At 36.0% G+C, this 26,149-nt stretch overlaps 1 protein-coding gene across 21 annotated transcripts in view; it reads left to right on the forward strand.

The window, feature by feature from the left end:
• The window catches only part of MAGI2 (membrane associated guanylate kinase, WW and PDZ domain containing 2), a 1,718,964-nt gene that overhangs the window by 1,640,918 nt on the left and 51,897 nt on the right, over nucleotides 1–26,149 (forward strand). For 8 of the 21 annotated variants that reach the window (XM_007504040.3, XM_056800855.1, XM_056800854.1 and 5 more), the window contains one exon: nucleotides 15,608–15,696. The exons of 12 other annotated variants lie outside the window; for them this stretch is intronic. In XM_007504040.3, coding sequence (XP_007504102.1) covers nucleotides 15,608–15,696 — 89 coding nt within the window. Of the gene's footprint in view, nucleotides 1–15,585; nucleotides 15,697–26,149 lie in introns of all 21 variants that reach the window. One more of the 21 variants, XM_007504043.3, reaches the window with a different exon arrangement.

Consider the following 26,149-nt stretch of genomic DNA (forward strand, 5'->3'; position numbering starts at 1 on the left):
AACATTTGCTCTAGCAGCAAGAGTAATGTGAAGGATGAAAGCTTCTTCACAAGAAGTTAAAAAGGTTGAGGATCAGGTCAGCAATGTTTTTTAGAATGTAACAATAATTTTTTAGAGTGATGTTTCTGCAACCTCTCAGGGGCTAATTATGAAAAAGCAGTTCTTAGAAGTGGCCACATTAGAGGATGATAAAACTACCCTGAAGTAGCAGCAAACACCCAAGGCTAAAGAACAGCATCATTCTTCTATAAGGAATTGAGGAAGTGCAATGTAAACTAATTTTTGGGGGGTACTTGATATCAAAAATAATTAGTGGACAAAGTTGAAAGGAGATATTTCTTTCCTGACAACAAATGGAGAGCTTATGTTTACTAGTAAATCAGGAGGAAAATATTCTATTTCTTGTGTCTAGTGGCATCTTAATCACAGGAAATTTGATTTGTTTGCTTTAACAAATTTAAATTTTTGTGACATTCAAACCTGAAATTTGCTGTTGTGAGCATCCAAAGCTTAGTCTAAATTTCATCTTCAAAGGATTATTTTGTGATTAGAGCCCATAGGAGATATACTTTAACCTTCCAGGGAATTTCAGGCTTAAAGCAGCAAGGGAAAGACTAAACTCTGAAGATATCAGACTGTGAAACTCTTGTCTAGTTAGTGATTTTAAAGATAGCCCTGTGATATCTACACAACTGGAAATATCTTTGAAGTAAGACCTTAATCAGGATTTATGAGCGATGTCAAGAAATATCAGGGCTTGGTCAAGAGATGGAAAAAAAGGAGGGGCGGGGGGTGAAATACCTAGCATTAAGCTCCTAAGGTGTTCTGTGACAGAGAGATAAGCACAGAGGCAAAAGAAAGAAAAAACACCCAGGGCATCTGACAGATTATTGACTGAGGGAAATCTGTGTGAATCCAAGTGAGCCACAAAAAGGAATAAAATGTGCAGCAAATGTGTCATTCGTAGTGGGACAGAAATTACGCTGGGATTCTAAAGATTCCTCTACCAATTCAGAGGGAGAAATTCACAAACTCAGCTAGGAAATCAGTGGTCACACAGAGAAGCCTGTCAGAAGAGCCATGGAGGGGACCAGAGAATGATGAAAGGATTCGGAAGTAGTAGGACTTGAAAGAGAAGCTCAGGAGATAGACATATTTCTTCTCAACTCTAAACCTTAGATGAAGAGCTTGTTGGTATTGAGACTAGACAAAGGGATGGATTGTTCCTATTCATTCCCAAGTGGAATTAACAGAGAACATTCATTCCACTGAGCCAACGGGGGAAAAAAAATACACCATTCTTAACAATAATAATATAATTGTGTCTGTTATCAAAATACCATCTGAAACTGAGCATAAGCAGAAAATTTACTCCAAAAGCATTAACTTCTACCTGCAGAGGGACAAATTATACAACTCTGCTTTGTAATATGGATATTCTTCTATCAAGTTATGGGAAGAACCATGAATGTTCCCTCCCTTCTTTCATAAAACTGCAGTAAAGAAATCAGAATTGTCTTCTAGGAGTAGAACAAGGCTTCAACATGATAGATGTTTACTTTGGCAAAGATTTGCCATTCATTTTTTATCAAAATAAAGCAAAATAGAGAATTCTTCAATAATAATCTTGGCAGATTGACCTGTACAAAAAAAAAAGAATAAGGGAAACCACAACAAAAACAATAGCAATAGCATTAATAATGGTTAACATGTTTACAGCACGATGTGCCATGCACATTACATCTATTATCTTATTTGATTTTCACAATTACCCTGAGAAATAGGTGCTATTTATTATCATCTCCATTTTACTGATGAGGAAACTGAAGCAGACAGAAAAGGAAAGGAGGCAGCAGTACTAAGAATCACAGTTTCTAGATAGATAGGCTCTAATACTTGCCCAGTCATACAACCAGCAAGTTTCTGAATCCAGATTTGAATTCAGTTCTTCCTTACTCCAGGTCTGGTGCTCCCTATACTGCACCACCTTCATGACTATAGGAAAGTCAGACTAGGTTAAAAACAGAACATTTCTGTCCACACCGATATTACAAGTAAAAATAGCATCTACAGAAAGAAGCAAATCAGTGACCTATCTTTCTGCTTATGCTTTTTTTCCTACAGCTAATCATATAAATATTTGTTTCTATCTTGATTATTGGCCCTTGGAAAATAAAATGAAACTGGGCTGTACAAATAAGGTCAAACTTCATTCATTCTGATTAATTTTGAAGAAAAATCTGTCTCCATACCACAGAATGTTGTTAAAGAAACATAATTTTGTGACTTTCAAGAATATACAACAATCAGGGTAGAAAATTGTAACTTACTAGGTAAGAATGATTTAAAATTAGCATTTTGAAACACCAGCTAAATCTGTGCTGCCCTCTTCTATTGCAGTCATTATTTATACCTAAACATGAATTCTAACATCCTTAGAAATGGGCTTTTCTAGTAAATAGGGACATGTTCTCCCCATCTTCTTGCTAAAATTCATTTTCTTTGTAAGTCCCTTAATCAGTCAATGATGTATTTAAGCTTTTGGCAAGTCCCCGTTCATCAGATGTTTCATACAATATGATAAAATCAAGGCAGGCAGTCTTAATTTTTAAAAATATAATCTTGAGTATAAAAGTCTTTCCCAAAATAAGAATAGGGATAGGGACCAAGCCTGTGATTTCATGAGTATAAGGAATTGCTGGATGAGGACACTTCTACCAATATGGGTCAGCACCTTCTCTGCAATTTTTAATCTTGGGGAATTTCCCAGAACTCTGAGAGGTTTAGTGATTCACCTAGAATCACACAGCCAGCAGATCACAGGAGATTTAAAACAAACTCTATAGAAACCTTACAGATTAGAACAAACTGCCGGGGAAAGGGAGATCTGAATTAGTTAAGAAGTATGAAAAACTTAACTAAAAAATAGTTACAAAGCTTCAACAAGTACCCTACTCTGATGCCTCGTCCTAGCATGGATGGGTGACCTGTTCTTGGAACATGCCAATAGAGTCTAATCTCCCAGGATAAGGGAAACAACAACAATAATGATAAAAGATTCACATATGATTCCCTCAGCAGATTATGTTAGCAGAACAATGACTTGCTTAGAAAAGCACTAAGGAGAATGATTGGCCATAAAGTAAAAAGGAGGGGATGATTTCTTTGGCCATGACAACCTATGAAATACAAAATGGCACTTGGTAATAGTCTGCCCACTTCCATGGTGGCACACTGAAGAAAAGAGGCAACAAGTACTAAGAATTGCAGTTTCTAGATAGGCTATAAAACTTTAATATAATTATTACTCTGAATGTAAGATCTTTATCAAGTTATCAAGAGTGGAAAAGATGAATCATGTTTGTCTTAACCTTTAAACCAAAAGGCAAGAGGAGGTTGCAACTAAATAGAAGAATGACTCCCAGACTCTCCTTGGGGAAGCAGATTGTGCAGATGGTAACATTAATTTTATCCTGCATCTAAGGCAACAAGAAACATTATTGCATAGGGCACTTGTATTGCAGCACTTGTGAAGAGTATTTGCAAAAAAGACCACCATGAAGACTATTTATACATATATACTCATGTCTGCTGCAGAAAATGAGAGAAAATAAACTCCCTTAAAGTACTCAATAAAATCCTCCAAAATTAATTTCCATTTTATATATGCATATATTCATACACTCATATTAAGCATTTTAAATACTTGAAGATTTTAGGGGAAAAAAGAGTAGAAGAATGAAAAATATGCTGGAAAATATTGTTCCTTAAGAAATCAAAGAGGCTTTTACATGTCTTTTAGATGACACAAAAGCTTTAAGTGAAGAAAGTTCGGAGGCACTGGACATGATAAGAAACAAATGCCATCATAAAAATGAAAATTATCATTTTTAACAGGAAAGAAATTCATCAACAAATATTCATTAAGTATCTACTATGTGCCAGGTACTATGTTAGACACCAAGGATTAAAAATCAAAAACAAAAAATGAAACTTTCTTGCTTTCAGGGAACAAAATGACTTAGTTGCCAATGTGGTAAATACTTTGGAGTCACCTTGCTGGGTACAGTCAGATTTTCAAATTATTACAGAGTTCAAAATCAATACTAGATTGAATGAAAATGATATGTATTCAGTTTTAACACCTCCACCCTGAACTATTTAAGCAAACTATTGATACACATGCAAAATAGGAAAAAAATAAATGGACACAAATACAGATTATCAGCATTTCCAAGGAAATTTTACCTGATAAAAACTAAATGCCACAATAAGAAGGACAGAAGAACTCAGAAACTATGTCAGTCATAAAAATAAAACTACCTGGGGATTCTAACATCACAAATCGAGTATAAAGAAACAGAAAGACAGTAAAGAAAACACAAATGGGAAGAGCAGTTAGACCGTACCTAGTGTGTACAAAAGAGACTCATTCTATAGGTAAGACAGTTTTGAGGGCATCAAGTGACTGATTCTCAAGATAGCTGAAAGAGAAGATTCTGCCAAACAATTTTTTAAAATTACGTACATCATTGCTACTGAGAAAAACAACCAAAAGAAAAAGGTTAGTAACTACTAAGCCATATCTTCCCATCTCTAACAAAACTTTGAGGTATTCTATACATATAACTAGGGCATTTTTAAGCCCTTTCTTTCTTAGTATCAATTCTAAGACAAGAACAGCAAGGGCTAGGCAACTGGAGTTAAGTGACTTGGCCAGTGCCACAGAGCTAGGAATGTCCAAGGTCAGATTTGAATCTAGGTCCTCCAAAGCTGGTCTTTTATCATCTGTGCTACTTAACTGCCCCTCAGGAATTCTTGATGAAGCTATAAGATGGGATCAATAGGCTTTCATAAAATATTTCATCACAGACTTTATATACTATGCTTACTTCACATAGACGATTTACTTATCTCTCTTTTTCTCTTGGTATATGTAATATATATGGATATATATATATATATATATAGATAGATAGATAGAGAGAGAGAGAGAGAGAGAGAGATGAACTTGCAAGTCACACAATTAAATATTATACCTTATTGCAGTTATTGTCTGTTGACCATAAAAAAACAACTGATTCAATAGAGGAAAACACATTCTCAAAGGCTCTCCTCTAATAAGAAGACTCCCTTTCATTGTATTAAATTAATATAAGATTTCCTTGAAATGGGGAATAGAAATAACTTTGTTCAGTGACTAATGATTAAGAGCAAGTCAGACATAAAACAGGGAGATGTATCTTACTCTTAACGAGACTGTCTAGTAAAAAGGACATCTTTCAAATGCTCTGGTTGCAGATGACATTATGCTTATTAGATCAAGCCCCAAAATGAAGCCTCCTAATTGAGATTTTGATCACTCAAAAGATTTCAAGCTAACTATCCACACAAGAAAAATCAAGAGGTTGAAGAATGCTTATTGCTCATATTAACACATTGAATGTACAATGAATTGAGCTGAGACTGGAATCAATGATATATATATTGATAGATAGATAGATACATATAGATATATGTATATGTGTGTGTGTTTTGGGATGTGAGTGCATATGTAGTTGTGCATATGAATGTGTATCACGTATCTTGGCTAGATTGCAGGTGGACAATGAACAGAATCCAAAAAGGAATAGGAAGAAGAGAGTGGGCTAGATTGCATTTGAGAATTTTAGAGATATAACCTCATTCCAACAGAGTAATGGCCTGAAGCATCTCCCTTAAAACCAAAACCCAATTTTTAATATCAGCATTCTTCCAAGGATGCTGAAATCATCAAATCAAGAATCAGGAAATTTCATTGTCACTGCAAAATCAAAGTTTTGGATCACTACAGCTTCCTTGAGGGGAATAGGCTGCAACCCCTTACCCATGAAGCCCACCAGAAACAGCATTAAGGATGTTATCAAAGTCATTTATGCCTAGAAAAAGTGATGGACTGGTAATGTAACAAAATGTAATGTAACAAAAGTACAGGACAGTAAAGGAACATATACTCCATTGGCATCCACAGAGACTCAACATATTAAGTGGATCTCTTTGGAAGATTTTGAGAAGATAGGGACAAGAGCTGCACAGGGCGAGAAGGTAGAGATGATTTACAACCTGGACCTCTGGATGGAGTATACTTCTGTATGACACTAAAAATCCCTAAAAGTATCAAAGTTTCCTAAAAAAATAGAATTTTAGTCATCTCATTTACCTAAAGAAAACTACATTTTTCTAACATAATTTTATCATATAGAAACACCTAATCTTGGGATTTGTTCTATTGAATAAGTGAGATTTTTTTTGTAATTATTCTTAGCTTATAAATGAGTGTTTCTAAAGTATTTAAGAGGACCTGAATACAATGGCTCAAGTGATTACTAATGTCTAATATAATGCTTTATAGTTCTTGAAATATTTTAATAGATATTATTTCCTTTGTTTTATTTCTTTTTATTAGATTTAATTATTATATAATAGATGTTATTTGCAACTTTGTAAGATAAGCAGTGAAATAATATTATTCCCATTTTACAGAAATTAATAATACAGGTCAGAGAACTTAAGTAAAGATTGCTCACCTGGTAAGAAGTGAAGCCAAGACTTAAAGGCAGATCTTCTGGCTCTAAAAACAGTTCTCTTACCACACTACCCAATGGCCTCTTTAAACATTCCATAAAAACATATATACCTTAGTCTGTACTATCTTTGAAGAAAGAATTGCTAGGTATCATCAGAATTAATCACAAATTCCAAACTAATTACAGTTTCCTTTTAGAAATTAGCTTACTCTATGGTGGACACAAGCCAGTTGTTCATCTTCAACTGTGTCATATTTACCTAGACACCAGGAACCCCCTCACCTAGAATTCTGGTTTGTACAGGTGCGTTGCAATTACCCAAACCAATATAAAGAGAATAAAAGATTCCCCATTGCCTTCAACTCCCCCTCAGACACCCAGTTTATGAGACTCTTTAAATGGCTTCATAGCTTTTGTACTAATTCACCTGCATTTTTAATAGGGCAAAGGCAGCATGCTCCAATAATAAATTCTGAAATTTAATTTCAGCTTCTGACATTCATGGTTGAACGTATCTTCCTTTTCCATGAGATGTTCCACAAATCACTCAAGAAAACCTTCAGCTTAGAAAGGAAAAATGATAAACTGTTAAAGGAAGGAGACAGCAGGAGGGGAAGCTGCCAAACCCCCCTGCCTGTTGCACACATAGAGGAGGTTTTCTTTTCTTTTCTAAAAAGACCCCAAAACTGGCATTTGCAGTGTTTTGGTCATCCCAGGAGACACTTTAATAACTAACAGCCAAGTGGCAGCTTCCTAGAGCCAGAAGCTGAAAGCTGCTATGGAATACTAACTCATAGCTCCAGAATTAATTTCCCCACTATCAGACCTTTAGTATTTTTTATTTTTTAAATTATCCTTTCTTAGAGTATGAGAAAATTCTTTAGCATTTATAGGTAACATTTGTAATTTACTTTCAATGAGCATTTGATTTTTGAGAGTAACCCAAAGACCTGTTATAATGTTTTGACCTCTGTGAAACCATGATCTCACTGATGAGGTCTCTCTACAGTGTCGCCTATTGGAAACAAGCTATTGCTTTCTTGCCTTGTGCATCTCTTGCCTATGACCTCCCATAAGTCCTTCACAGGGGATTTACCCAGCTTGCTAGCGTACTATATCTAGATTTATTGCCATTATGTGAATGCCAGGAAAGAACCGTGGACTGACCATTAGCTATCCTTTGTTTTTACTACATGATCAGAACATTTCCTTTTCTAATCCTTTATCCTTCCTATTAAACTTCCTTTATCTTTATGCTTCTGGTGTCAGTGTGTTGCCGTCTACTGTGCATGGCCCCAATTTTTCTATGGGTGACCTACAATTTTAGTTCTTTGTAGGTTGGGGCATTTCAATTCAAGTCAATAAATATTCATTATGAACCTATGATGTTCCAGGCATTGTTCAAAGATTTCAAAGAGCTCATAGTCTTATAGGAGAGAGAAGCAAGGTATAAATAAATTAGATATAAATTGGATTACTTAGAGATAATCTCAGAAAGAAGACACTAACATTAAAGGTCACAAGAATGAGATTGTTAGCGAAGGTAGGATTTTAATTGAGACATGAAGGAAGTCGGGGGATCTAGGAGGAAGAGACAAGAGAAATGTTTTTAGAGCCAGAAGATCTGGCTTTAAGTCTTGGCTTCACTTCTTACCAGGTGAGCAATCTTTACTTAAGTGTGATTTTGCTTGTGGAGGAAACTCCCCAACAGTGAGAAAATTCTCTGCTTGGCAGCTTTTAACAGCAGAGGAAATTGCTCAAGGACACTAAAGTCCAAGTGACTTTTCTAGAGTTATTCATATAACCACTGTATCAAAGACAACTTAAGTTCAAGTTTTCTAGATTCCAAGGCTAGCCCTAGTGCCTCTCAGAAGAACATTATTTCCAAAAATATAGTCCTTTTGTTTCAGGGGTGACATTTGAAGTCATTAAGAATACTATAAAATGTCCCAAAGATAATATAACCCTCTTTCATATTCCTGTTCAAATCTGGGCAGAACTGTCCATCCAATCAATGTATGTCCAACATAATTTTACTTATGGGCCAGCTCTATTAGTTATGTTATATGTGCATTCTTCATCCATTCTGTGTGTGTGTGTGTGTGTGTGTGTGTGTGTGTGTGTATCTGAATACTTGGACCAAATTCTTACGGATATTACCCCATCTGATTCTATTACAATGGCTCATTAAGACATGGAGCTGACTCTGGGTTCCTGAATGAAATGTCAGTGGAGCAACAAGCCCTGGAAAGTTCTACAGTGCTAGAAAGGCTACCTGTCCTGTTTTCTGAGAATCAGCCTAAATAAAAACCAAAGTTCTGGAACTTTACTACAGTATTCAAAGATTTCATCCAAACCCAGAACACTGCAGAATCTCCTAAGTGCTTTGGATGCATACACAAACTAAATGAGACACTGTTGTTAGCTTCCTTCAGTTCCTATTTCATATTAATACTTAATTAATTAGTGGAAATGTTGATATTAAATGGTACATTTCCCAAACTGTACCAAGTTCAGCCTCATGAAAAGGTATTGGACATCATTCCCTTCCAATAATTTAAGGGATTATGTGGAGAAAGGGGATAGAGATTCAAGTCACCAGGAGTTTTTGCATGCCTTATGAGAACTGCACTTACAGCTAGTACTTTCAATGCTTTTTTTTCTGCTTTTCCTGACCTCTCCATTGCTGGAAGTTCAGAACCTTCTTCCAATCTAATCTCACTCTGACACAGGAGCTTTTTCCTAATCCTACACTGAAACTGACTTTCCTCTTCCCAAGCAATACGGTGGCCTCACTACTCTCAGAGCAACCATTATAATGCTGGGTTTATAAATTTAGGATTAGCCTCATCCACTGCAGCTCCTAGACCAGCCTCAGTCTCTCCATTAGCTAAGACTATAGATATCCACCTCCACACACAATTATTCCTGTCAGTTTTGAAGTTCTGATCAAAGCCAATTTCCTGATAGCCATGGTGGTGAATCCTAAAAAATTAGCACCAACTCCCTCATTCAAAGAAAAGCAATGCATATAAAATACATTGGGCACCTCTGAGCCTGAGCCACATGGATGTGTGACTTGAGCCAATCCCTATTCTTTACCTTTCCTCTCAGTTTAATTTGCCTCGGAATTGCTTCATATGCCATTGTCTGACTTCTCAGGAAACTTGGGGAATGCTTCATTCTAAATTCAGTTTGAATTCCCAAGGAACAAATTCACCTTTCACTCTTGTCTAATGGTTCCCCCAAACTCGTGCACAAAATGGCAAAGTAAAAACAATACTCATTACACAAATTATATGGAAAGGCAATTTATTCCCACACAGAAAGAAGCAGGATGGCAAGCAGTAAAGAATCATAGAATGATCAAAAGAGAACCCAGTAACCTATCGCCAGTACAATTCAGGCCTCTTGGGAACACTCATAGTTTCTTTGTAAGCCTGTTATTTAGCCATTTCACTTTTGGCCTCAGCTGAGCACAAGCCAGTCAAACACCAAAAAGGATGTTCTTTCCATTGGCCTTTCTTTCTCTCTAATGGCACACTCTTTCCTTGCCACAAATCTGCTCCCATTACTGCTGGACTTACAATCTCCAACAGCCCCTGTTGCTTCTCCCCAAAACTTGCAGCCCGTCTAGAAGCTTTTGATGCTCATAAGGTCATTGCTATATGAAGGAAACACAAAAGTGGCAAAGGCAACTAAAAGCCTCAAATAAATATGGGAAGTAGAAGCACAACCATTATGCCAGAGTATAGAAAAAATTGATTTGAGATACAACATGAGGTAGAAGAAGAGCTTTCTTGACTCCCACACTCCATGTAACAAAATATGACTTCAGTCCAAAGTGGAATTCCACTTAATAGATTTGTTTATTTTTCCCTTGTTAAGCAACTAATCAAACGGTCCTCCACACTTGGCCAGAAGCAAACAAATGAGATCTGATCATGTGAACAATGGAGGAAGAAAGAAGGCAAAGAAAGGGGGAGCCTATGTTTTAGACACATTTTGCAAAAGTGTTGGGGAAACAAGGAGATATAAGAAAAGTGAGAATTAGATTTCATGAAGCACTCCTGGGGAGGAAGGAAAGCATCCATTATAGAAGTCAGACAAGGATATTGGTGATGGGCAAGATCAAATGAAGGCTCCAGAGATGACCAAGTGAATTTTCTGATTCTCTATTCTAAAATCACTCTCCCTCTTTAGGGATTTCACTTTTTCTTCTTCTTTTTTTTTATTTAATCCTCTACCATTTTAAGAGTGTGGCCCTCTCATATTTCAACTTGACTCCTCTATTAATCTAGAAACTGTTATTTCTAGAATGTTTGAAAGCTTGAAATTTATGAAGGAAAAAAATAGCCATTTTCCTCTTAGCTTTTCCCAGCTGCCCTTTCTTAAGGCTATGAGTCCGGCTTCCTCCCCAAAAACCCAAATTATCATGGGTATTTTAATCCTATTGTTTAGAGCTTGATTTTGTTGAGCTCCAATCAGCTTCCTACTGACATGTTTTTATCAACTCTAAACCAAATACCATGCAGTTAAATATTTAACAAACATTTATGGTGAATCTTGGTGATTATAAGGGATTCAAAGATTAGTTTGAATTTGACCCCAATCAAATCAAAAGCTATGTACATGAGAACCACAAAGAAATGTGAAAGGGAGAAAAGCTGTGACTTTATCTAATCAATAGAACTTAGTGTGAAGCACCTGAAACACCCCTAAACAGTGGCCCACAGAAAAGCCATCTCTAGCTTGAAGCATTTTGTTATGTCAGCACCCACTCAAGTCATGCAGAGGATACACTGGTTCAAAATAAAAGCCAATTGATCAAACATAGCAAATAGAGTGACAAGAAAAGATGATCCCGTGTGTTCATACTTCTACCAATTGACATTACCAATGAACTTAAATACATATATGACCATGTAATACATCCCTGTAGGAAGCATGTTTAGATGGAGAATATCCATGAAAGGGCATAAATCCAAGTAACACAGATAAATGGCACAGACCTAGAAGAACTAGACATAGCAAGAGTGCTCACATAGAGCAGGGCAACTTGTGTCTCTAATGCAATTAATTACTATTGCTCTCTGCCAATATCCACAGACTGCTCTCTGATGAGAATCATTTTTTGACCCACTTTGGGATGCCATGCCATCCCTATTTAATGTTCCATTAACTCTGATATTCTATATAGGATTCATGTTTTCCACACGACCCTCAACTATTATCTGCTAAGCTTCACTTCAGAACTCCCTGCTTAGCAGTCAGGTCCCATCCATTTAAATGCAGTGGTTAGGAAGCCTCTCCCTGACAAATGCAGGCAAACATTTCTTTAGTAAATAACTGTTAAGGTTATATGTGTCACAATACCTGGCCAGACAGTCAATAAAAGCCAAAAAAGTCCTTGTAATAAGATATAAGTGTGTTCTTATAACTGCCGTTTTTTTTCCAGAAGTCAACAGATATCCAACTTTGGATTTTTAAATTACTATTGAACCCAATTAGTTCATGTCCCCCAAATCCTATTATCATGACTGCCAAAAAACAAACAAACAAAACAAAACATGGGACTTGTGGACAGATTGGGACAAAGATTTCTATCCTATTCCTATCTGCTTTGCTTGTCCCTCAAATGAAATGAAGGCAAGATCAAAAATACCTAGTGAAGCATCTGGAACTTATTTCTTTGTTTATTATGCATCTACATCAGCCACAACAGCACTTATCCTTTGTTTACCTCTGCCAAGTTATGATTCCTCTTCCCACAACTAAAGCATTTGTAAGTCATCAATAAGCTTAAATAAGCATCCTCTGAGAGCCAGGTTCTATACCAGGAAAAGGAAATGGAAAGAAAAAAAATGAAATAGATCCATCTTTTAAGGAATTGACAACTTTTCTACATGTTAATGAGCAGATAGGTGTCACAGTGGATAGAGCTCTAGGTCTGGAATCAAGAAGACTCCTCTTCTTGAGTTCAAATCTGGCCTCAGACACTTACCAGCTTTTTCACCCTACCAAGTCACTTAACCTTGTTTGCCTCAGTTTCCTCATTTGTAAAATGAGCTGGAGAAGGAAATGGCAAACTATTTCACTATCTTTGCCATGAAAACCTCAAATGGGGGTCACAAAGAGTCAAATTAGAATGAAATAACAGAATAACAAATACATGTCAATATATGCAGAATACATAACAAAATAAATCCAAGATAATTTTAGAAGGCAGACTAATGTACCTGAAGGGATCAGGAAAGGCCATTCTTGAGCCAACCTTAATATATTTATCAGGTTTTAATTCTTTATTTAGCTACAAGATCTCAGTGACTATGATAGCAGTTTCAAGCTTGAATGTGAAACATTCTGGGTTTTAGGATAGACTAATTCTCATTTTTAAAAACATTTCATTAAACCAAAAGTTTTAGGAACTGTTTCTTGTCTTTTGTACTTGATACCTACATTTGAAAAAATTTCTTAGTGCCCATGTTTCCTTGTTATATCTTTCATAAATAATCTTTGCTTTTTAATATGGCTTCCTATACCTTGGCCTTCCCAGGACACATGTCTTTCAAGTATAGTGAAGAGCTTGTAAAAACTAAATGAGTTGTTTCTCTGGGTGACATTTAAAATAGGGCAACCACCTTTACTCAAACACCTTTGCACACAATTACTTGCATTCTGAATAGAAGAAGCAGACTACTTAATTAATAAATCCTGAAATTTAATTTGAGGCTATGACATTTATGGTTAAACATATTTTCTGTACCACAAAGATGTTCTTTCAGTTCAGTTTAACAAACATTTATTGTACACCATGAAAAACAATAAAGCTGACTGGTCATTAGATTCAATCAAAAATCCATGTTGAGTGCCAGCTCAAACAATAACAGATGTACCTTCTTATATGTTTTTAGTTAAATCAACATATTTATACCCATTTTATATAGGGGGAAAAAAAATTCAGGTTTCACATTATGAAATACCTGAACATATTATAGCTATACTTATCCTTGGGAATATGCCCATAAATGTAGTATAAACAAGAAAAATTTTCATATTAGAAATTTAATCTTTTAAAATACTTTATTTTTCCAATTACATGTAAAAATAATTTTAACATTACTTTTTTTTAATTTTGAGTTCCAAATTCCCTCACTTCCTCTCTTTCCACTCCCTCCCTAAAATGGCAAGCAATTTAATATAGGTTATACATGTACAATCATTCAAAATATAATTCCATATTAGTCATGTTATAAAAAACACTAACTTAAAATATGAAAAAAGTAAAAACCAGTATTCTTTGATATGCATTCAGATGCTATCAGTTCTTTCTCTAGAAGTGGATAGCATTTTTATCCTAAGCCTTATGGAATTATCATGGATCTTTGCATTGCTAAGAATAGCTAAGTCATTTACAGTGGATCATCATACAACTTTGATGTTACTGGTTCTGCTCACTTCACTTTGCATCAATTCATGTAGGTCTTTCCAGATTGTTCTGAAAGCAAACTGCTAGCCATTTCTCATAGCACAAGACTTCCATCACAATCATATGGCACAGCTTGTTCAGCCATTCCCCAGATGATGAATATCTCCATAATTTTCAATTCTTTATAATCACAAGAAGAGCTGCTATAAATATTTTTGTACATGTAGGTCCTCTTTTTTTAATTTCTTTGGGATATAGACCTAATAATGGGGATTTAATCTTTTTAAGTCAAAATAACTTAAAACAAATTTTCAAAAAGAATTTGTTGTATGTCTTGCCTTACCTGATATAACAGCAGTTTAATAGGTAAACTCCTTGAAAAGAGTGTATAGATAAAAACCTAATTTATTATGAGAGCTAACAGCCTCTAAAGTCTAGTATAAAAAAAATATGCAGGGCACAAAGCAAAAGGGAAGAGAGACAATTTTAAAGTTAATTATCATAGTCGATTTGCAAAGCAGTTGATTCAGACCTCAAAATATATTTTCTGAGCTGACTCTATAAATGACATTAACCAGCCAGATTTCTCCTTTTCATCCTACTATGAAGATAATCAAAGATCAGGGTTTTGTTTTGTTTTGTTTTGTTTTTATTGTTATCAGGGAACTAAATGCATTAAGGGATTTTCTGGGGGTGAGAACTTTCCACCAATGCATCTCTAACCTCATCAATAACTTATAGCCAAGTTACTGGGAGGCCTGAGAAGCTTGGCATCTAGCCCATGGTGATACAGCTTGTCTGAATCAGAGACAAAACATGAACCTGTGTCTTTTTTATTTCAAGTCCAATCCTCTATCTACACCATCACTCAATAGCCTCTAATCAGAAAGTTATTGACAGAGGAACTCCAAGCAACTTTCCAAATAGATATTTAAAGACCCAAAACCCATATTCTTCACATTAATCAAAGTAGCCATCAAGAATTTGGAATCAAAGACTTAAATGTGTGAGTTCATATCTTGAAGTCTCAAGGAAACTTGTTGCTGCATTATTTTTGTTTGTTTTTTAATCAAAAGAAATTTCAACAACTGAGGCCAGAGTGAATTTTGAATTATAAATAAGCAAATTGGCATCAGGGCAGGATAAAAGAAGGAAAATATCAAAAATAAGAGATTATGATAAAAGACATATGTGGTGCCTCTCCAATGTATGAATTTTGAAATTATTACTGTGATTTACCATCCAAATGACAGAGTTGATGCCCTGTGAAAGCACTGTTTGTTCCATGTGAGTGAGCTCTATGATGGGCTTACATTTTTAAAATTATATGAATATTTGCTGTTCCTTAAAAGCACTTTTAAGATGTCCTCAGTATTGTGATAAAATCTGCTTCTCTATATACAGGTAGTTCAGTCTTTTACTACTTTAACTTGCCGCATGCCTGTCAGAATTAGCTTTGCTTAAAGACTTTATTCTTGCTACCAAGTATTTTTTATTCAACTATTCTAAACATACTAAGAAATCTTTGTTCTAACAGTAATAATATATCTTTTTGTCACTGGTTCTGTTAATTCTAATGATTGGTCCTAGGCTGTTCCTCCCCTTCCTTTAGGAATGGTACCTTCCAGTCTCTCCATGTGCATGAAAAGTGACAAGCATGGGTCCCCATATTTCTACTTATTGGGCCACCCTAAAGACACGGTTTGTAAAATCTGCATGAATATTATCCTTTTCTAATAAGCTTTATTTTCATATGTGCTTTAACTGTTTTTAATGATTCTCTCAGTCGTTTTTTTTTCTTCTAATTGATAGTAGAATGACTGGCTATCAGTATTTAAGAGCAAAGATTAGGCTTTATGAATGTGTGTTATAAGAAAATAGAGAGAGAAAACCCTGTTTGATGTGCTAGTGTGACTAAAGTGTTGTTTTAGCATAATTCCCTTGAGGGAGAAAAAAGAAAAAAAAAGGAGATATGGTACCTGAACTTTAGAAAAAAAATCTGGCCATATTGCCTCAATTTAGTAACTTTGCTTAATCCCTCTGGGCCCTGGATGGGATGCTCTCAAAGGGCAGACATTTACTCAGCACAGTCTTTGGAACGGTTTTCCCTTGGCCAATAGAATGGAGGAGGAAGGGACGATGACCCTAGAAATCTTGCCCCAAAGCCTGGCTTTATGTCCAGCATGCATTATGCAGGTTATCCAGTCCTGAGTCTTACTTTCCACCCCTCTTACTAAAAGTAACAGATGCTCTTTGGAGATGTCTCCATCAACTACTTGCCACAAATGCCTCAAAACATGCCAAAGCATGTGCCTCAAACTCAAAAAGTATTCACTGTTTTCTTGGCATCCCATTCAGCTGTGTTTTATTTGGAGAGATGTGCCTTATTGATGAAGAAGGAAGGTTATTAGGTGACTGCCTTGCAGATAAGATTCAATGAACTTTTCATCCCATTAATATATTTCTTAGACCAGCTCACCATTTACTGTTACATCTGCAGTCACGCAGCTGTCTTGAGAGAGGTAACAGAGCTGGAGAGATATTGGGATCGGGATGGTTTGTCAGTGATTGGCTTAAAATGGAAACCAGCATTCCTGCATCTCCACAACTTTGTGTTCTTCTGTAGATGTGAATCAGACTGACTCCTCTTTCTGTGTCGAATATACTCATCCATCATTCCTTATTGTTTCCTATCCTAATACGGACCTCCTTAATCACTCCTAACACTAGCCCATCCATGGAAAGGCCACTCCATTGTAACAAAAAAAGTGTGGCTTGCTTTTATCAGACCTGTAACTGGTATAGAGAATTCCCGGTGGTGAAACTTCCTTCAGGAAGATTGGTGATTCTCTAAGACTTTAGGTTTCCAAACAATGGCAGGTCTGCTTTGATAAAGGGAACAAAGACATATTGTAAAGATTAACAAAACACACTGATGCTTTTGCAATGTCTGACGAAGCATGTCCCATTCTCCATTTATAGTCTTTCACCTTTCTATCAAGAGAAAGGAGGCATATTTCATTCTTCCAGAATCAAGACTGATCTCCCCAAATTCTTCATGTTTTCAGTATCTTATAGCTCAGGACCATATCCCCAATCTTTAGGTACCTAGTTTGCTTCCAACTTTGTATTACCACAAAAAAAGTATGGTTTATGTGGGATCCACGCCCAACTAGTGATATCTCTGGGTTAAAGATTATGAACAATTTCACCACTTTCTAGCATTATTATAAATTGTTTTCTAGAATGACTGGAGCAACTTCTAGCTGCACTTCTAGTATATATGTTATTATACTTCTATTCCCATAGACTCTCCAAAGTAGATTGTTTCCATCTTTTATCTTCTACAAAGTTCTTTTTTAAGGCAATTTCTCTGTCTCTTCTCTGAAAAGCTTTTTGCCATTACTGAAGCCCCACCTGGTTATAGACATGAATGTAATATTCACACACAAAAATAGGATTAGTGTCTAGGAGAGTGAATTATTTAGCCAATCCATGCTGCTAAATGCTTCTTTGCCAGACCAAGTGGTAATGCCAAATATATCCTGTCCCAATCATTTCCTGCCAATGTTTCTGAAAATTGGAATTGTCATTTTCTCATTTTCTCATGTCTTTGTAAAGTGCTTGTCTCCCCAAAATATGTTATAGTGCAGAAGAAAGCCATCTATGAAATAAAAAAGAAAGTTGAGCCATTTATTAAGAGCAAGTACTCCAGTGGAAAAGAAAAATCAGATTTTATTAAGACATAGTTGTACAATATTCATTGGGGAAATCTAATAGAAAGACCTCAGCTTAAAGTAGAGCAAAAATTCTATTTCTCTTTCTCAAAAAATAAAAAAATTCTCGTTCTACCATGTGACTTTATTTTAGCTAGTCCTGGGAGAGTCATAAAGTGTATGTGGGAAATTAATGGGAGGAGAAGGGGGGACCCTATTTTGAGTCACTGAGATTATTAAATGAATTGGGGAAATCTTTGTGGGCTCATTAACTACCCCAGGAGTCTTTGCCTTTGGAATTGTGAATTACTGTTTCTTCAAAGAAGTATCCCATAGGAACAAGGAAATGCCATATCTCGAACACAGAAATAATTTCAAACTCACCACTTTCAGTAATATTAGTTTTGTTATAAGTGGACTTTAAGAAGCAGGCTCTCTCCACTGCACTGTCCCACCTGAGGCCTAGATCAATGATGAAGCAAATTCCTGGGCAGGGAAAGTGCCAGTTCCAGCCTGGAACCAAATTGATGTCTTAAGTTTACAATCAATTAATCAATAAACATTTATTAAGTACTTACCAGGTTCCGAACAAATAATAGGAGCTAGAGTTGGAGAATATGTAAACTCAAAATCCAGGGTGGTTGGTATCAGGGTATCTGTGGAGCACCAAAATCCAATTGGCTGAGATTAGTTAGAAAACCAATTGGCATTGATCAGAGGCCAGAGAATCCTGTACTAGATTAAGAAGCCAAAATGAAGAGGGTACCGGGAACTTACTCATTGGTCTGACTCCAACTGGTTCTCCAAAGCTTTGACCATTTTAATTGTGTTTGTTTGCATTCCCTTATATCTACCTGGCACTAATGGTCCTGGCATGGTCAGGGCTAGAGTTTACCAAGCCATTTCCTAACTCATCCATCCCCATCTAACAGCCATTGCTGCCAAAATGGAGAGATCCTAGATCATCCACTACAGCACTTTTATATATCTTGGTTTTTCTCTGTCCATAACAGTATTCCTGTGCCCAATTATGGAGATACACTGAGGTTTAATTAATCTAGTATTTGCAAATATTTTTTTAAAGTACGTTGAGTTTTCTAAGAAAACAACCCTTTGAGTGGTCCCTAAATTACATGCCAAAGCAGAGTTTCAATGTTTTCAGCGTAGTAGAGTCTGCTCACAATTCAGTCAACACATGAACATCTTATGATAAAATCAAGTGGCCAGGGGTAAAGGTTTTTTAAAAAATAGCAATAATATGGAAAATAACATATGCTGAGTCAATCCCTTCATCTAATGGTAAGAACAGGAGATCGTTCAGTTCTTTTCTCTCATCAACCTTATTTATCTTGTTTCAGATCAGGCTAACCAGAATCACAGCTGAAAAAGACCTTAGAAATCAAAAAATCTACCTCCTAGAGGCAGGGTGATAAAGTAGATATAGAGCAGTAGACTTGGAGTCAGGGAAATGTGAGATAGAATCTCACCTCAAACACTAGCTATATAACCTTAGGTAAGTCATAATCTCTGTGTGCCTCCATCTACCCATCAGGCTCAGTAGCTTCTGAGATCTCTGACAACTTCTAGGTCCATGATCCTCAGCTCTCCCCCTCCCATTTTAAAGTTAGGAGAACTGAGACCCAGACAAGGGAGATGGCTTGCTCAACATCAGCCAAATAGTTAAGTGGCCAAGCTAAAATTCTTTTTTTTTTTTAATTTTTTTATTTGAAAAATTTTATTTAATTAATTTAGAATATTTTTCCATGGCTATATGATTCATGTTCTTTCCCCCTCTTCATCCCACCCCCCCCTCCCATAGCCAACGAGCAACTCTACTGGGTTTTACATGTGTCATTTGATCAAGACTTATTTCCATATTATTAATCTTTACATCAGGGTGATCATTTAGAGTCTACATCCCCAATCATATCCCCATCAACCCATGTGATCAGGCAGTTGTTTTCCTTCTGTGTTTCTGATTCCACAGTTCTTTCTCTGGATGTGGATAGTGTTCTTTTTCATAAGTCCCTCAGAATTGTTTTGGATCATTGCATTGTTGCTAGTAAAGAAGTCCATAACATTCAATTGTACCACAGTGTATCAGTCTTGTGTACAATGGTCTCCTGGTTCTGCTCCTTTCGCTCTGCATCAATTCCTAGAGGTCATTCCAGTTCACATGGAATTTCTCCAGTTCATTGTGCCTTTTTTTTTAAACCCTTACTTTCCATCTTGGAGTCAATACCAAGGCAGAAGAGTGGTAAGGGCGGCAATGGGGGTTAAATGACTTGCCCAGGGTCACACAGCTGGGAAGTGTCTGAGGCCAGATTTGAACCTAAGACCTCCCATCTCTAGATCTGGCTCTTAATCCACTGAGCTATCCAACTGTACCCCAGTTCATCATTCCTTTGAGCACAATAGTATTCCATCACCAACAGATATCACAGTTTGTTCAGCCATTCTCCAATCAATGGGCATCCCCCCATTATCCAATTTTTTGCCACCACAAACAGTGCAGCTATGAATATTCTTGTACAAGTCTTTTTCCTTACTATCTCTTTAGGGTACAAACCTAGCAGTGCTATGGCTGGATCAAAAGGTAGACAGTCTTTTATCACCCTTTGGGCATAGTTCCAAATTGCCCTCCTGAATGGTTGGACCAATTCACAACTCCACCAGCATTAATGGCCCAATTTTGCCACATCCCCTCCAACATTTATTACTTTCCTTTGCTGTCGTTTTAGCCAATCTGGCAAAGCTAGAATTCTAAACATAATACTTCAAGGATCTATAAATTTTGCAATGTGTTGCAAAACATTGAAACACTGGATTGGAATCCTGGATTTGGATTCAAGAGAATTTGAGTTCAAACCCTTCCTCAGAGTGACTATGTTGCCTTTGGAAAATCAGTTTGATGTGCCTCAGTTTCTGCATTTGTAAAATTGAATTGAACTCAGCCAAAAGATTCTTTTGAGCTCTAAATCCATTATCTTACCTATATTCCCTCCACTAATATAGATAAGAACCCCTTTCTGCCTTCGTAGATGTTCCCTAAGAAATACTCAAAAAATTCTTGCTCTGATTCAGTCTCATGATGAGCCCCTCTATACATGGTTAATCTGAGATACCATCTCACCTTGGACTTGTTCTTGAAGTATGGGAAGTCTGGCAGAGCTTTTGCTTGGTTGGCAAAGTTTTTCCAGGTGACCTGCATACTCAGATGAGCCATTGGAGGGGAGGATAGAATTAGAACTCGGTAGACAGACATTAGATATATCAGTATTAAAAAAGTATAAGAAATTAGGTTAATCTTCAGGTTTTTTTCCTCTTAATTTAATGCTATATAATCAAATCATCCTTTCATATTAGTAAGATCTGGATCTCACTCTTTATAATATTCCTAAGGGATTCTTTTGTTAATATGATATATCTTTACAATTTTTAAAAAATCTTGTATTTGCTTTATATATTTAAACTTTTTTATTTTAAATTTTCTTTTAGCAAAAGTACACCTGTATTATAATGGGGGGTTGTTTTTCTTGTTACATGTTTATTAAGTAGTTTCAGAAACTATTTAGAAATTAAAATAAATTTAACAATGCTTAATTATTGTGCCTAGACTTTCTTCTCAGTTCTCTATTCATGCAATAGTCTCCTTGGCTATATTATAGCACAGTGACCAGGGCAAAATAAATTAAGGGAATTGAGGTTCTTGATTCATGGTGATGCTAGTATCGTAGAATTTTGTGGCACTTAATATTTTTCCAGTGATTTACAATAATTTTTTTAGTTATTCTAATCCACTTTGATCTTGAATAGCAAGGCTGAGTAGGAATGGTACAAAAATAAGTAAGGTGTAATTCCTAGTCTTTGTAAATGTAGGTAGATATATACACAAATAACTATAATACAAAATATGTTATGATAAAAATGTATAAAAAGTATAAAGTTATATATAAAATCTAAGAGAGAGACAGAGGCAGGAAGATAGACCATTTTTAACCTCAGTAATCCTGGAAGGCTTCATGGAGAAAGTCATATTTCAATGAAGTCTTGAAGGATTTAGGTACAACTTGAACTGGGAAAGATGAAGAGGAAGACATTCAAAATGTAGGATCCAAAGTATGGAGGCAGGAAAACACCAGACATATACACAGTCCCATTTAATTGGGCTGTAAAGTACCTGGGAGGGATTAGTTTAAAGTAAAAGAGAAAGGAGCAGCTGGGTAGCTCAGTGGATTGATTGAGAGCCAGGCATTAGAGACTGGTTCAAATCTGACCTCAGACACTTCCCAGCTGTGTGACCGTGGGCAAGTCACTTGACCCTCGTTGCCTAGCCCTAACCACTCTGGTATTGATTCCAAGATGGAAGGTAAGGGTTTAAAAAAAATAAAGTAAAAGAGAAAAGATAAAGGTTGTAGCATCAGATTGTGGACAGTCTTTAGTGCCATGATAAGAAATTTGCATTTTCTTCAGTAAACAATAGGACTCGTTCCCCGATTCTGAACAGATGAATAGTATAATCTGACCTGTGCATTTGAGGCAGATATGGGCATATAGATGACACAGCAGACAGAGCACTGGACCTGGTGTCAGGAGCACCTGAGTTGAAATTCAACCTCAGATATTTATAGCCATTTACCCCTGTTTGCCTCATTTCCCATCTGTAAAATGAGTTGGAGAAGGAAATAGCAAACCACTTCCAGATCTTTGCCAAGAAATCCTAAATGGAATCACAAAGAGTTGAACATGACTGAAAAACAATAAATCCAGCTCTACGTATTTTTATTATTTGACTGAAAATGTTGCAGTGCCTCCAGGTCATCATTCTGAACATTCCAGCTCATTGTAAAACACTGTCATGACAGCGACCAAGGAATAAGAGGATACACTAAATCTAGGACACTGCCCAAAATGTTGTATTTTCTCTTTTGCTCAGTAATCTATCCCACGTAGCAGCATATTTTCTTGTGATTTGTCTTCATCTTTTAGAAGTGGAGTGTTGGCAGCTACTTATGTGGAAGTTACATATGTTTGTATTCCAGTTCTTCCAAGTTTTGGTTATGTGTAAAAAATGATCTCTGTTGAGAATACTGGAAGCTCTGCTTTGAGATTCCAGGCTGAGTGTTGTGCTGCAAAAGATGCTATTAGTGGCACAGTATCCCTGGATACCTTCTAATGGAAACCAGGAGTAGACTAAAACTATCTCTTTCTGAGCAGGATTGTATGCGTTGCCAAATGGGAAAGGGATAGAATTTAGAGTCTCAAGATCCCCTTAATCCTCTTGAGATTTGACTTACCACTGTCACGTTCAATTGCATTCAGCAAATATTTATTGAGTGACTCCTCTAGTATCATCTTTTTTTTATTTTCTCTTTTGTTACTATGAACTTGATAAGTATTAATGAACATGAGCATTTCTATATAAAATAAAATATAAACATTTTAATAAATTTTAAATTTATAGATTTATAACTTTATGAAAGATTTTTAATATGAGAATAAGGCATTAGATCTTATTTAATACTTTATTAAAATCATTTAACAGCACAGTGACAATTTTTTAATGAATTTTAACAAATAGACTATAACAATAATCTTTCAATCATTCCTAATTCTCATCAAAGTACTTATTTATCCATTCATTCTCACTCTTTCCCCCCTTTCATATAGTTAAAGGGATATACTTCATTGTTGGCTCTCGTGAGTTTTAAAATTAATAATCAATAACTAAACATTATATTTTATAAAATTTTTATTAATAATAACTAAAACAAAAGAACTGCCTGACTTCAGCCTGGTCACAGGTCCAAGAGAGGAAGAGGGAGGAGTTACAGTCACTTCCATACAATCACACAAAATGTGGGGACACAGGAAAAGGGAATTTTGGGAAATATTAAGGGACTTCTGGAGGATGAAGTCCAAAGGCTCAAAATCTCCATTTATACACTCTGATTCTTTTTTTGGTGTTTTTGCTTTACGTTATTTCATAAAAATCTTTCCTCATTTCTTTGTATTATGATTAATTACATTGTGGTGTTCCTTTACATGATTAAACCATGAAGTATTTGACCATTCCCTTACTTCTGACCAACGTTTGCAGTTATTTACAATTACATACAATATAGCTATGAAAAATCCTTGAACAGATAGCCCTTTTTTAAAAATTTTAATTACACTTTCACCAAATATTCCCAAGAAAATAATTCTTGTATCAAATAATTCATTATCTTTACAACTTTTACTGTGTACTTCCAAAATGCTCCAGAAAAAAATACTACAAATTTTCAAGTTCATCAGCAATAAATGAATGTGTCAACATGTTCCTCCATGATCTAGCCAGCATCCGTTGCCAATTATTTTTCAACAGTTTGAAGTATATAAAATGGTATTGCAGCCTTTTTAATTTGCAATTCTGTGGTTATTTGCAAAGTTGAACTTTTTAAACTGCAGTGTTTTATCTTAATCCCCCCAAACAAAAGAAAACCCTGAGATTTTTTTAATAACCCTTACCTTCTGCCTTAGAAGCAATACTTTATATTGGTCCCAAGGCAGAACCATGGCTTGCCCAGGACTACACTATAGGAAGTGTGTGAGGTCACATTTGAACCTGGGACCTCCTGTCTCTAGGTCTGGTTTTTAATCTCCCAAGCCACCTAGCTGCCTTTGACCTGAGATATTTTTGAGCAAAGGTGTGACATAATGAGAGTGTGTTAAGCAGTACATAAAATGGATTGAAGGAGGGGAAGACTAAAGATTCTTACAATAATCCAAATAAACTTGTCAGGATTTGGACTAGAGTGATTTAAATGGAAATAAAAAGGATGGGGAAAATACAAGAGACATTCTTGAAAGTAGGATCACTACAGCCTGATGACCCATTAGACACAGGTCAAGAAGAAAAGGAGGATGTCAAAGAGGTGACTAGAAAGTTAAAGTTTAGGTTCCTAGAAGAATTGTGGTACCATTGACAGAAAAGGAGTTTCCAAAGTTCTGGCACTAACAGACCTTGAATAAGTCATTTAACCTCTTAAGATCTCAGTTTTCTCATCCATAAAATGAGGGTGTTTGGCCACTTGATTTCTAAGACCTCCATATCTCTTAACGTCTATAGTTCCAGAGGTACGCTAGACTGACATATAGATGAGTCCATTTTTAGGAAGCTAGAATAAGAAGGAATAGTGGATATCCAAGTAGAAAATTCTAATAGGCAGCTGGAAACATTGGAATGGCACTTTGAAAAAGTAGAGTTGGAGATAAATCATCAACAGAGGAGTGATACTTGGTACAGTAAGAGTGAATAGCATTGTTCAGGTACAATATAGAAAAAAACATAAAAAACAACTCAAAGGAAGTCAAAAAAGACCTAAAATCAGGTGTATCTAGATAGGAGGGGCCAAGATCTGAGCCTTGAGAAATGTTTGTTGTTCTCTAGCACTGTCTGAAGAGCTACTAAGGATGCAAAGATGAATGGGACAGTTGTTGCCCTCAAGGAGCTTACAATAATAAAAACACCCTATTAAATTTACAATGTGCTTTCCCCACCAAAAAAAAAAAAAACAAAAACTTGTGAGGTAAGTAGAGCAAGTATTAGTACACCTATTTTACAAAATAATGAAACTAAGGATCCACTTCAGGGAGCAGGAAGAGGATGACATACTGGCAAAAGAGACAGAAAAATGTCACTTTTCCCCTGCTTCCAGATCTCTGCCAGTTTGCCCAAAGCCAAGAACTGTTCCCTCCCATAATCTTTAGTTCTACATCTGAAAACAGCCATTATTTTTTGACATCACCATATGGAGCTTCTTTTTTGCCATGGGCTTGTTGGTGAAAGACTCCTTAACATATGGTATCTTCAAAGGAAAGCAGTGGGGGGAGGTGGGGAGATGGCTGGGACTTGAAGTAATTGACAACAAAAATTAATTGGCACAGAGGCAACTATCATCCAGAATTATTGATTATAACTTACAAATCTGTTTTCTCAGTACTTGGGTTCAAAATATTTGTTCTTCTTCCACTTTAATTGTCAGGAGAGGATAAATGCCTTTTCTCAATGAATTATATCTTGTTCTTTTTAAAACTGTCATTGATTTCTTACCTGTGTGCAAGTTCTGGTAGATGTGATGATTATAGGCTGCTTTCCAGGTAAGACATATGACAAACTCCAAGAAAAAAAATATGCGCACACACACACACACACACACAAAGTTTCTTCTAGTTTATGACATAAATATACTGTTGGTTGGTTCTAGAATTGCAAAGTAATCAAACTCTTCCTTGAAATGATTCCCATATTCAAAAAGCCCTACAACACATTTTGCTCAAGGCAGTAATCACATGTGTGGCATTACTTACTGCTAAGGGAAGTTTTCCTGGATTGTTCCAAAGATAACTACCTCAGTCTTTTGCTTTGAGCAGTTTAATGCACAAGGGAGATGATA

The sequence above is a fragment of the Monodelphis domestica genome, chromosome 5 (assembly GCF_027887165.1).
Source record: "Monodelphis domestica isolate mMonDom1 chromosome 5, mMonDom1.pri, whole genome shotgun sequence".
NCBI classification, from domain to species: domain Eukaryota; kingdom Metazoa; phylum Chordata; class Mammalia; order Didelphimorphia; family Didelphidae; genus Monodelphis; species Monodelphis domestica.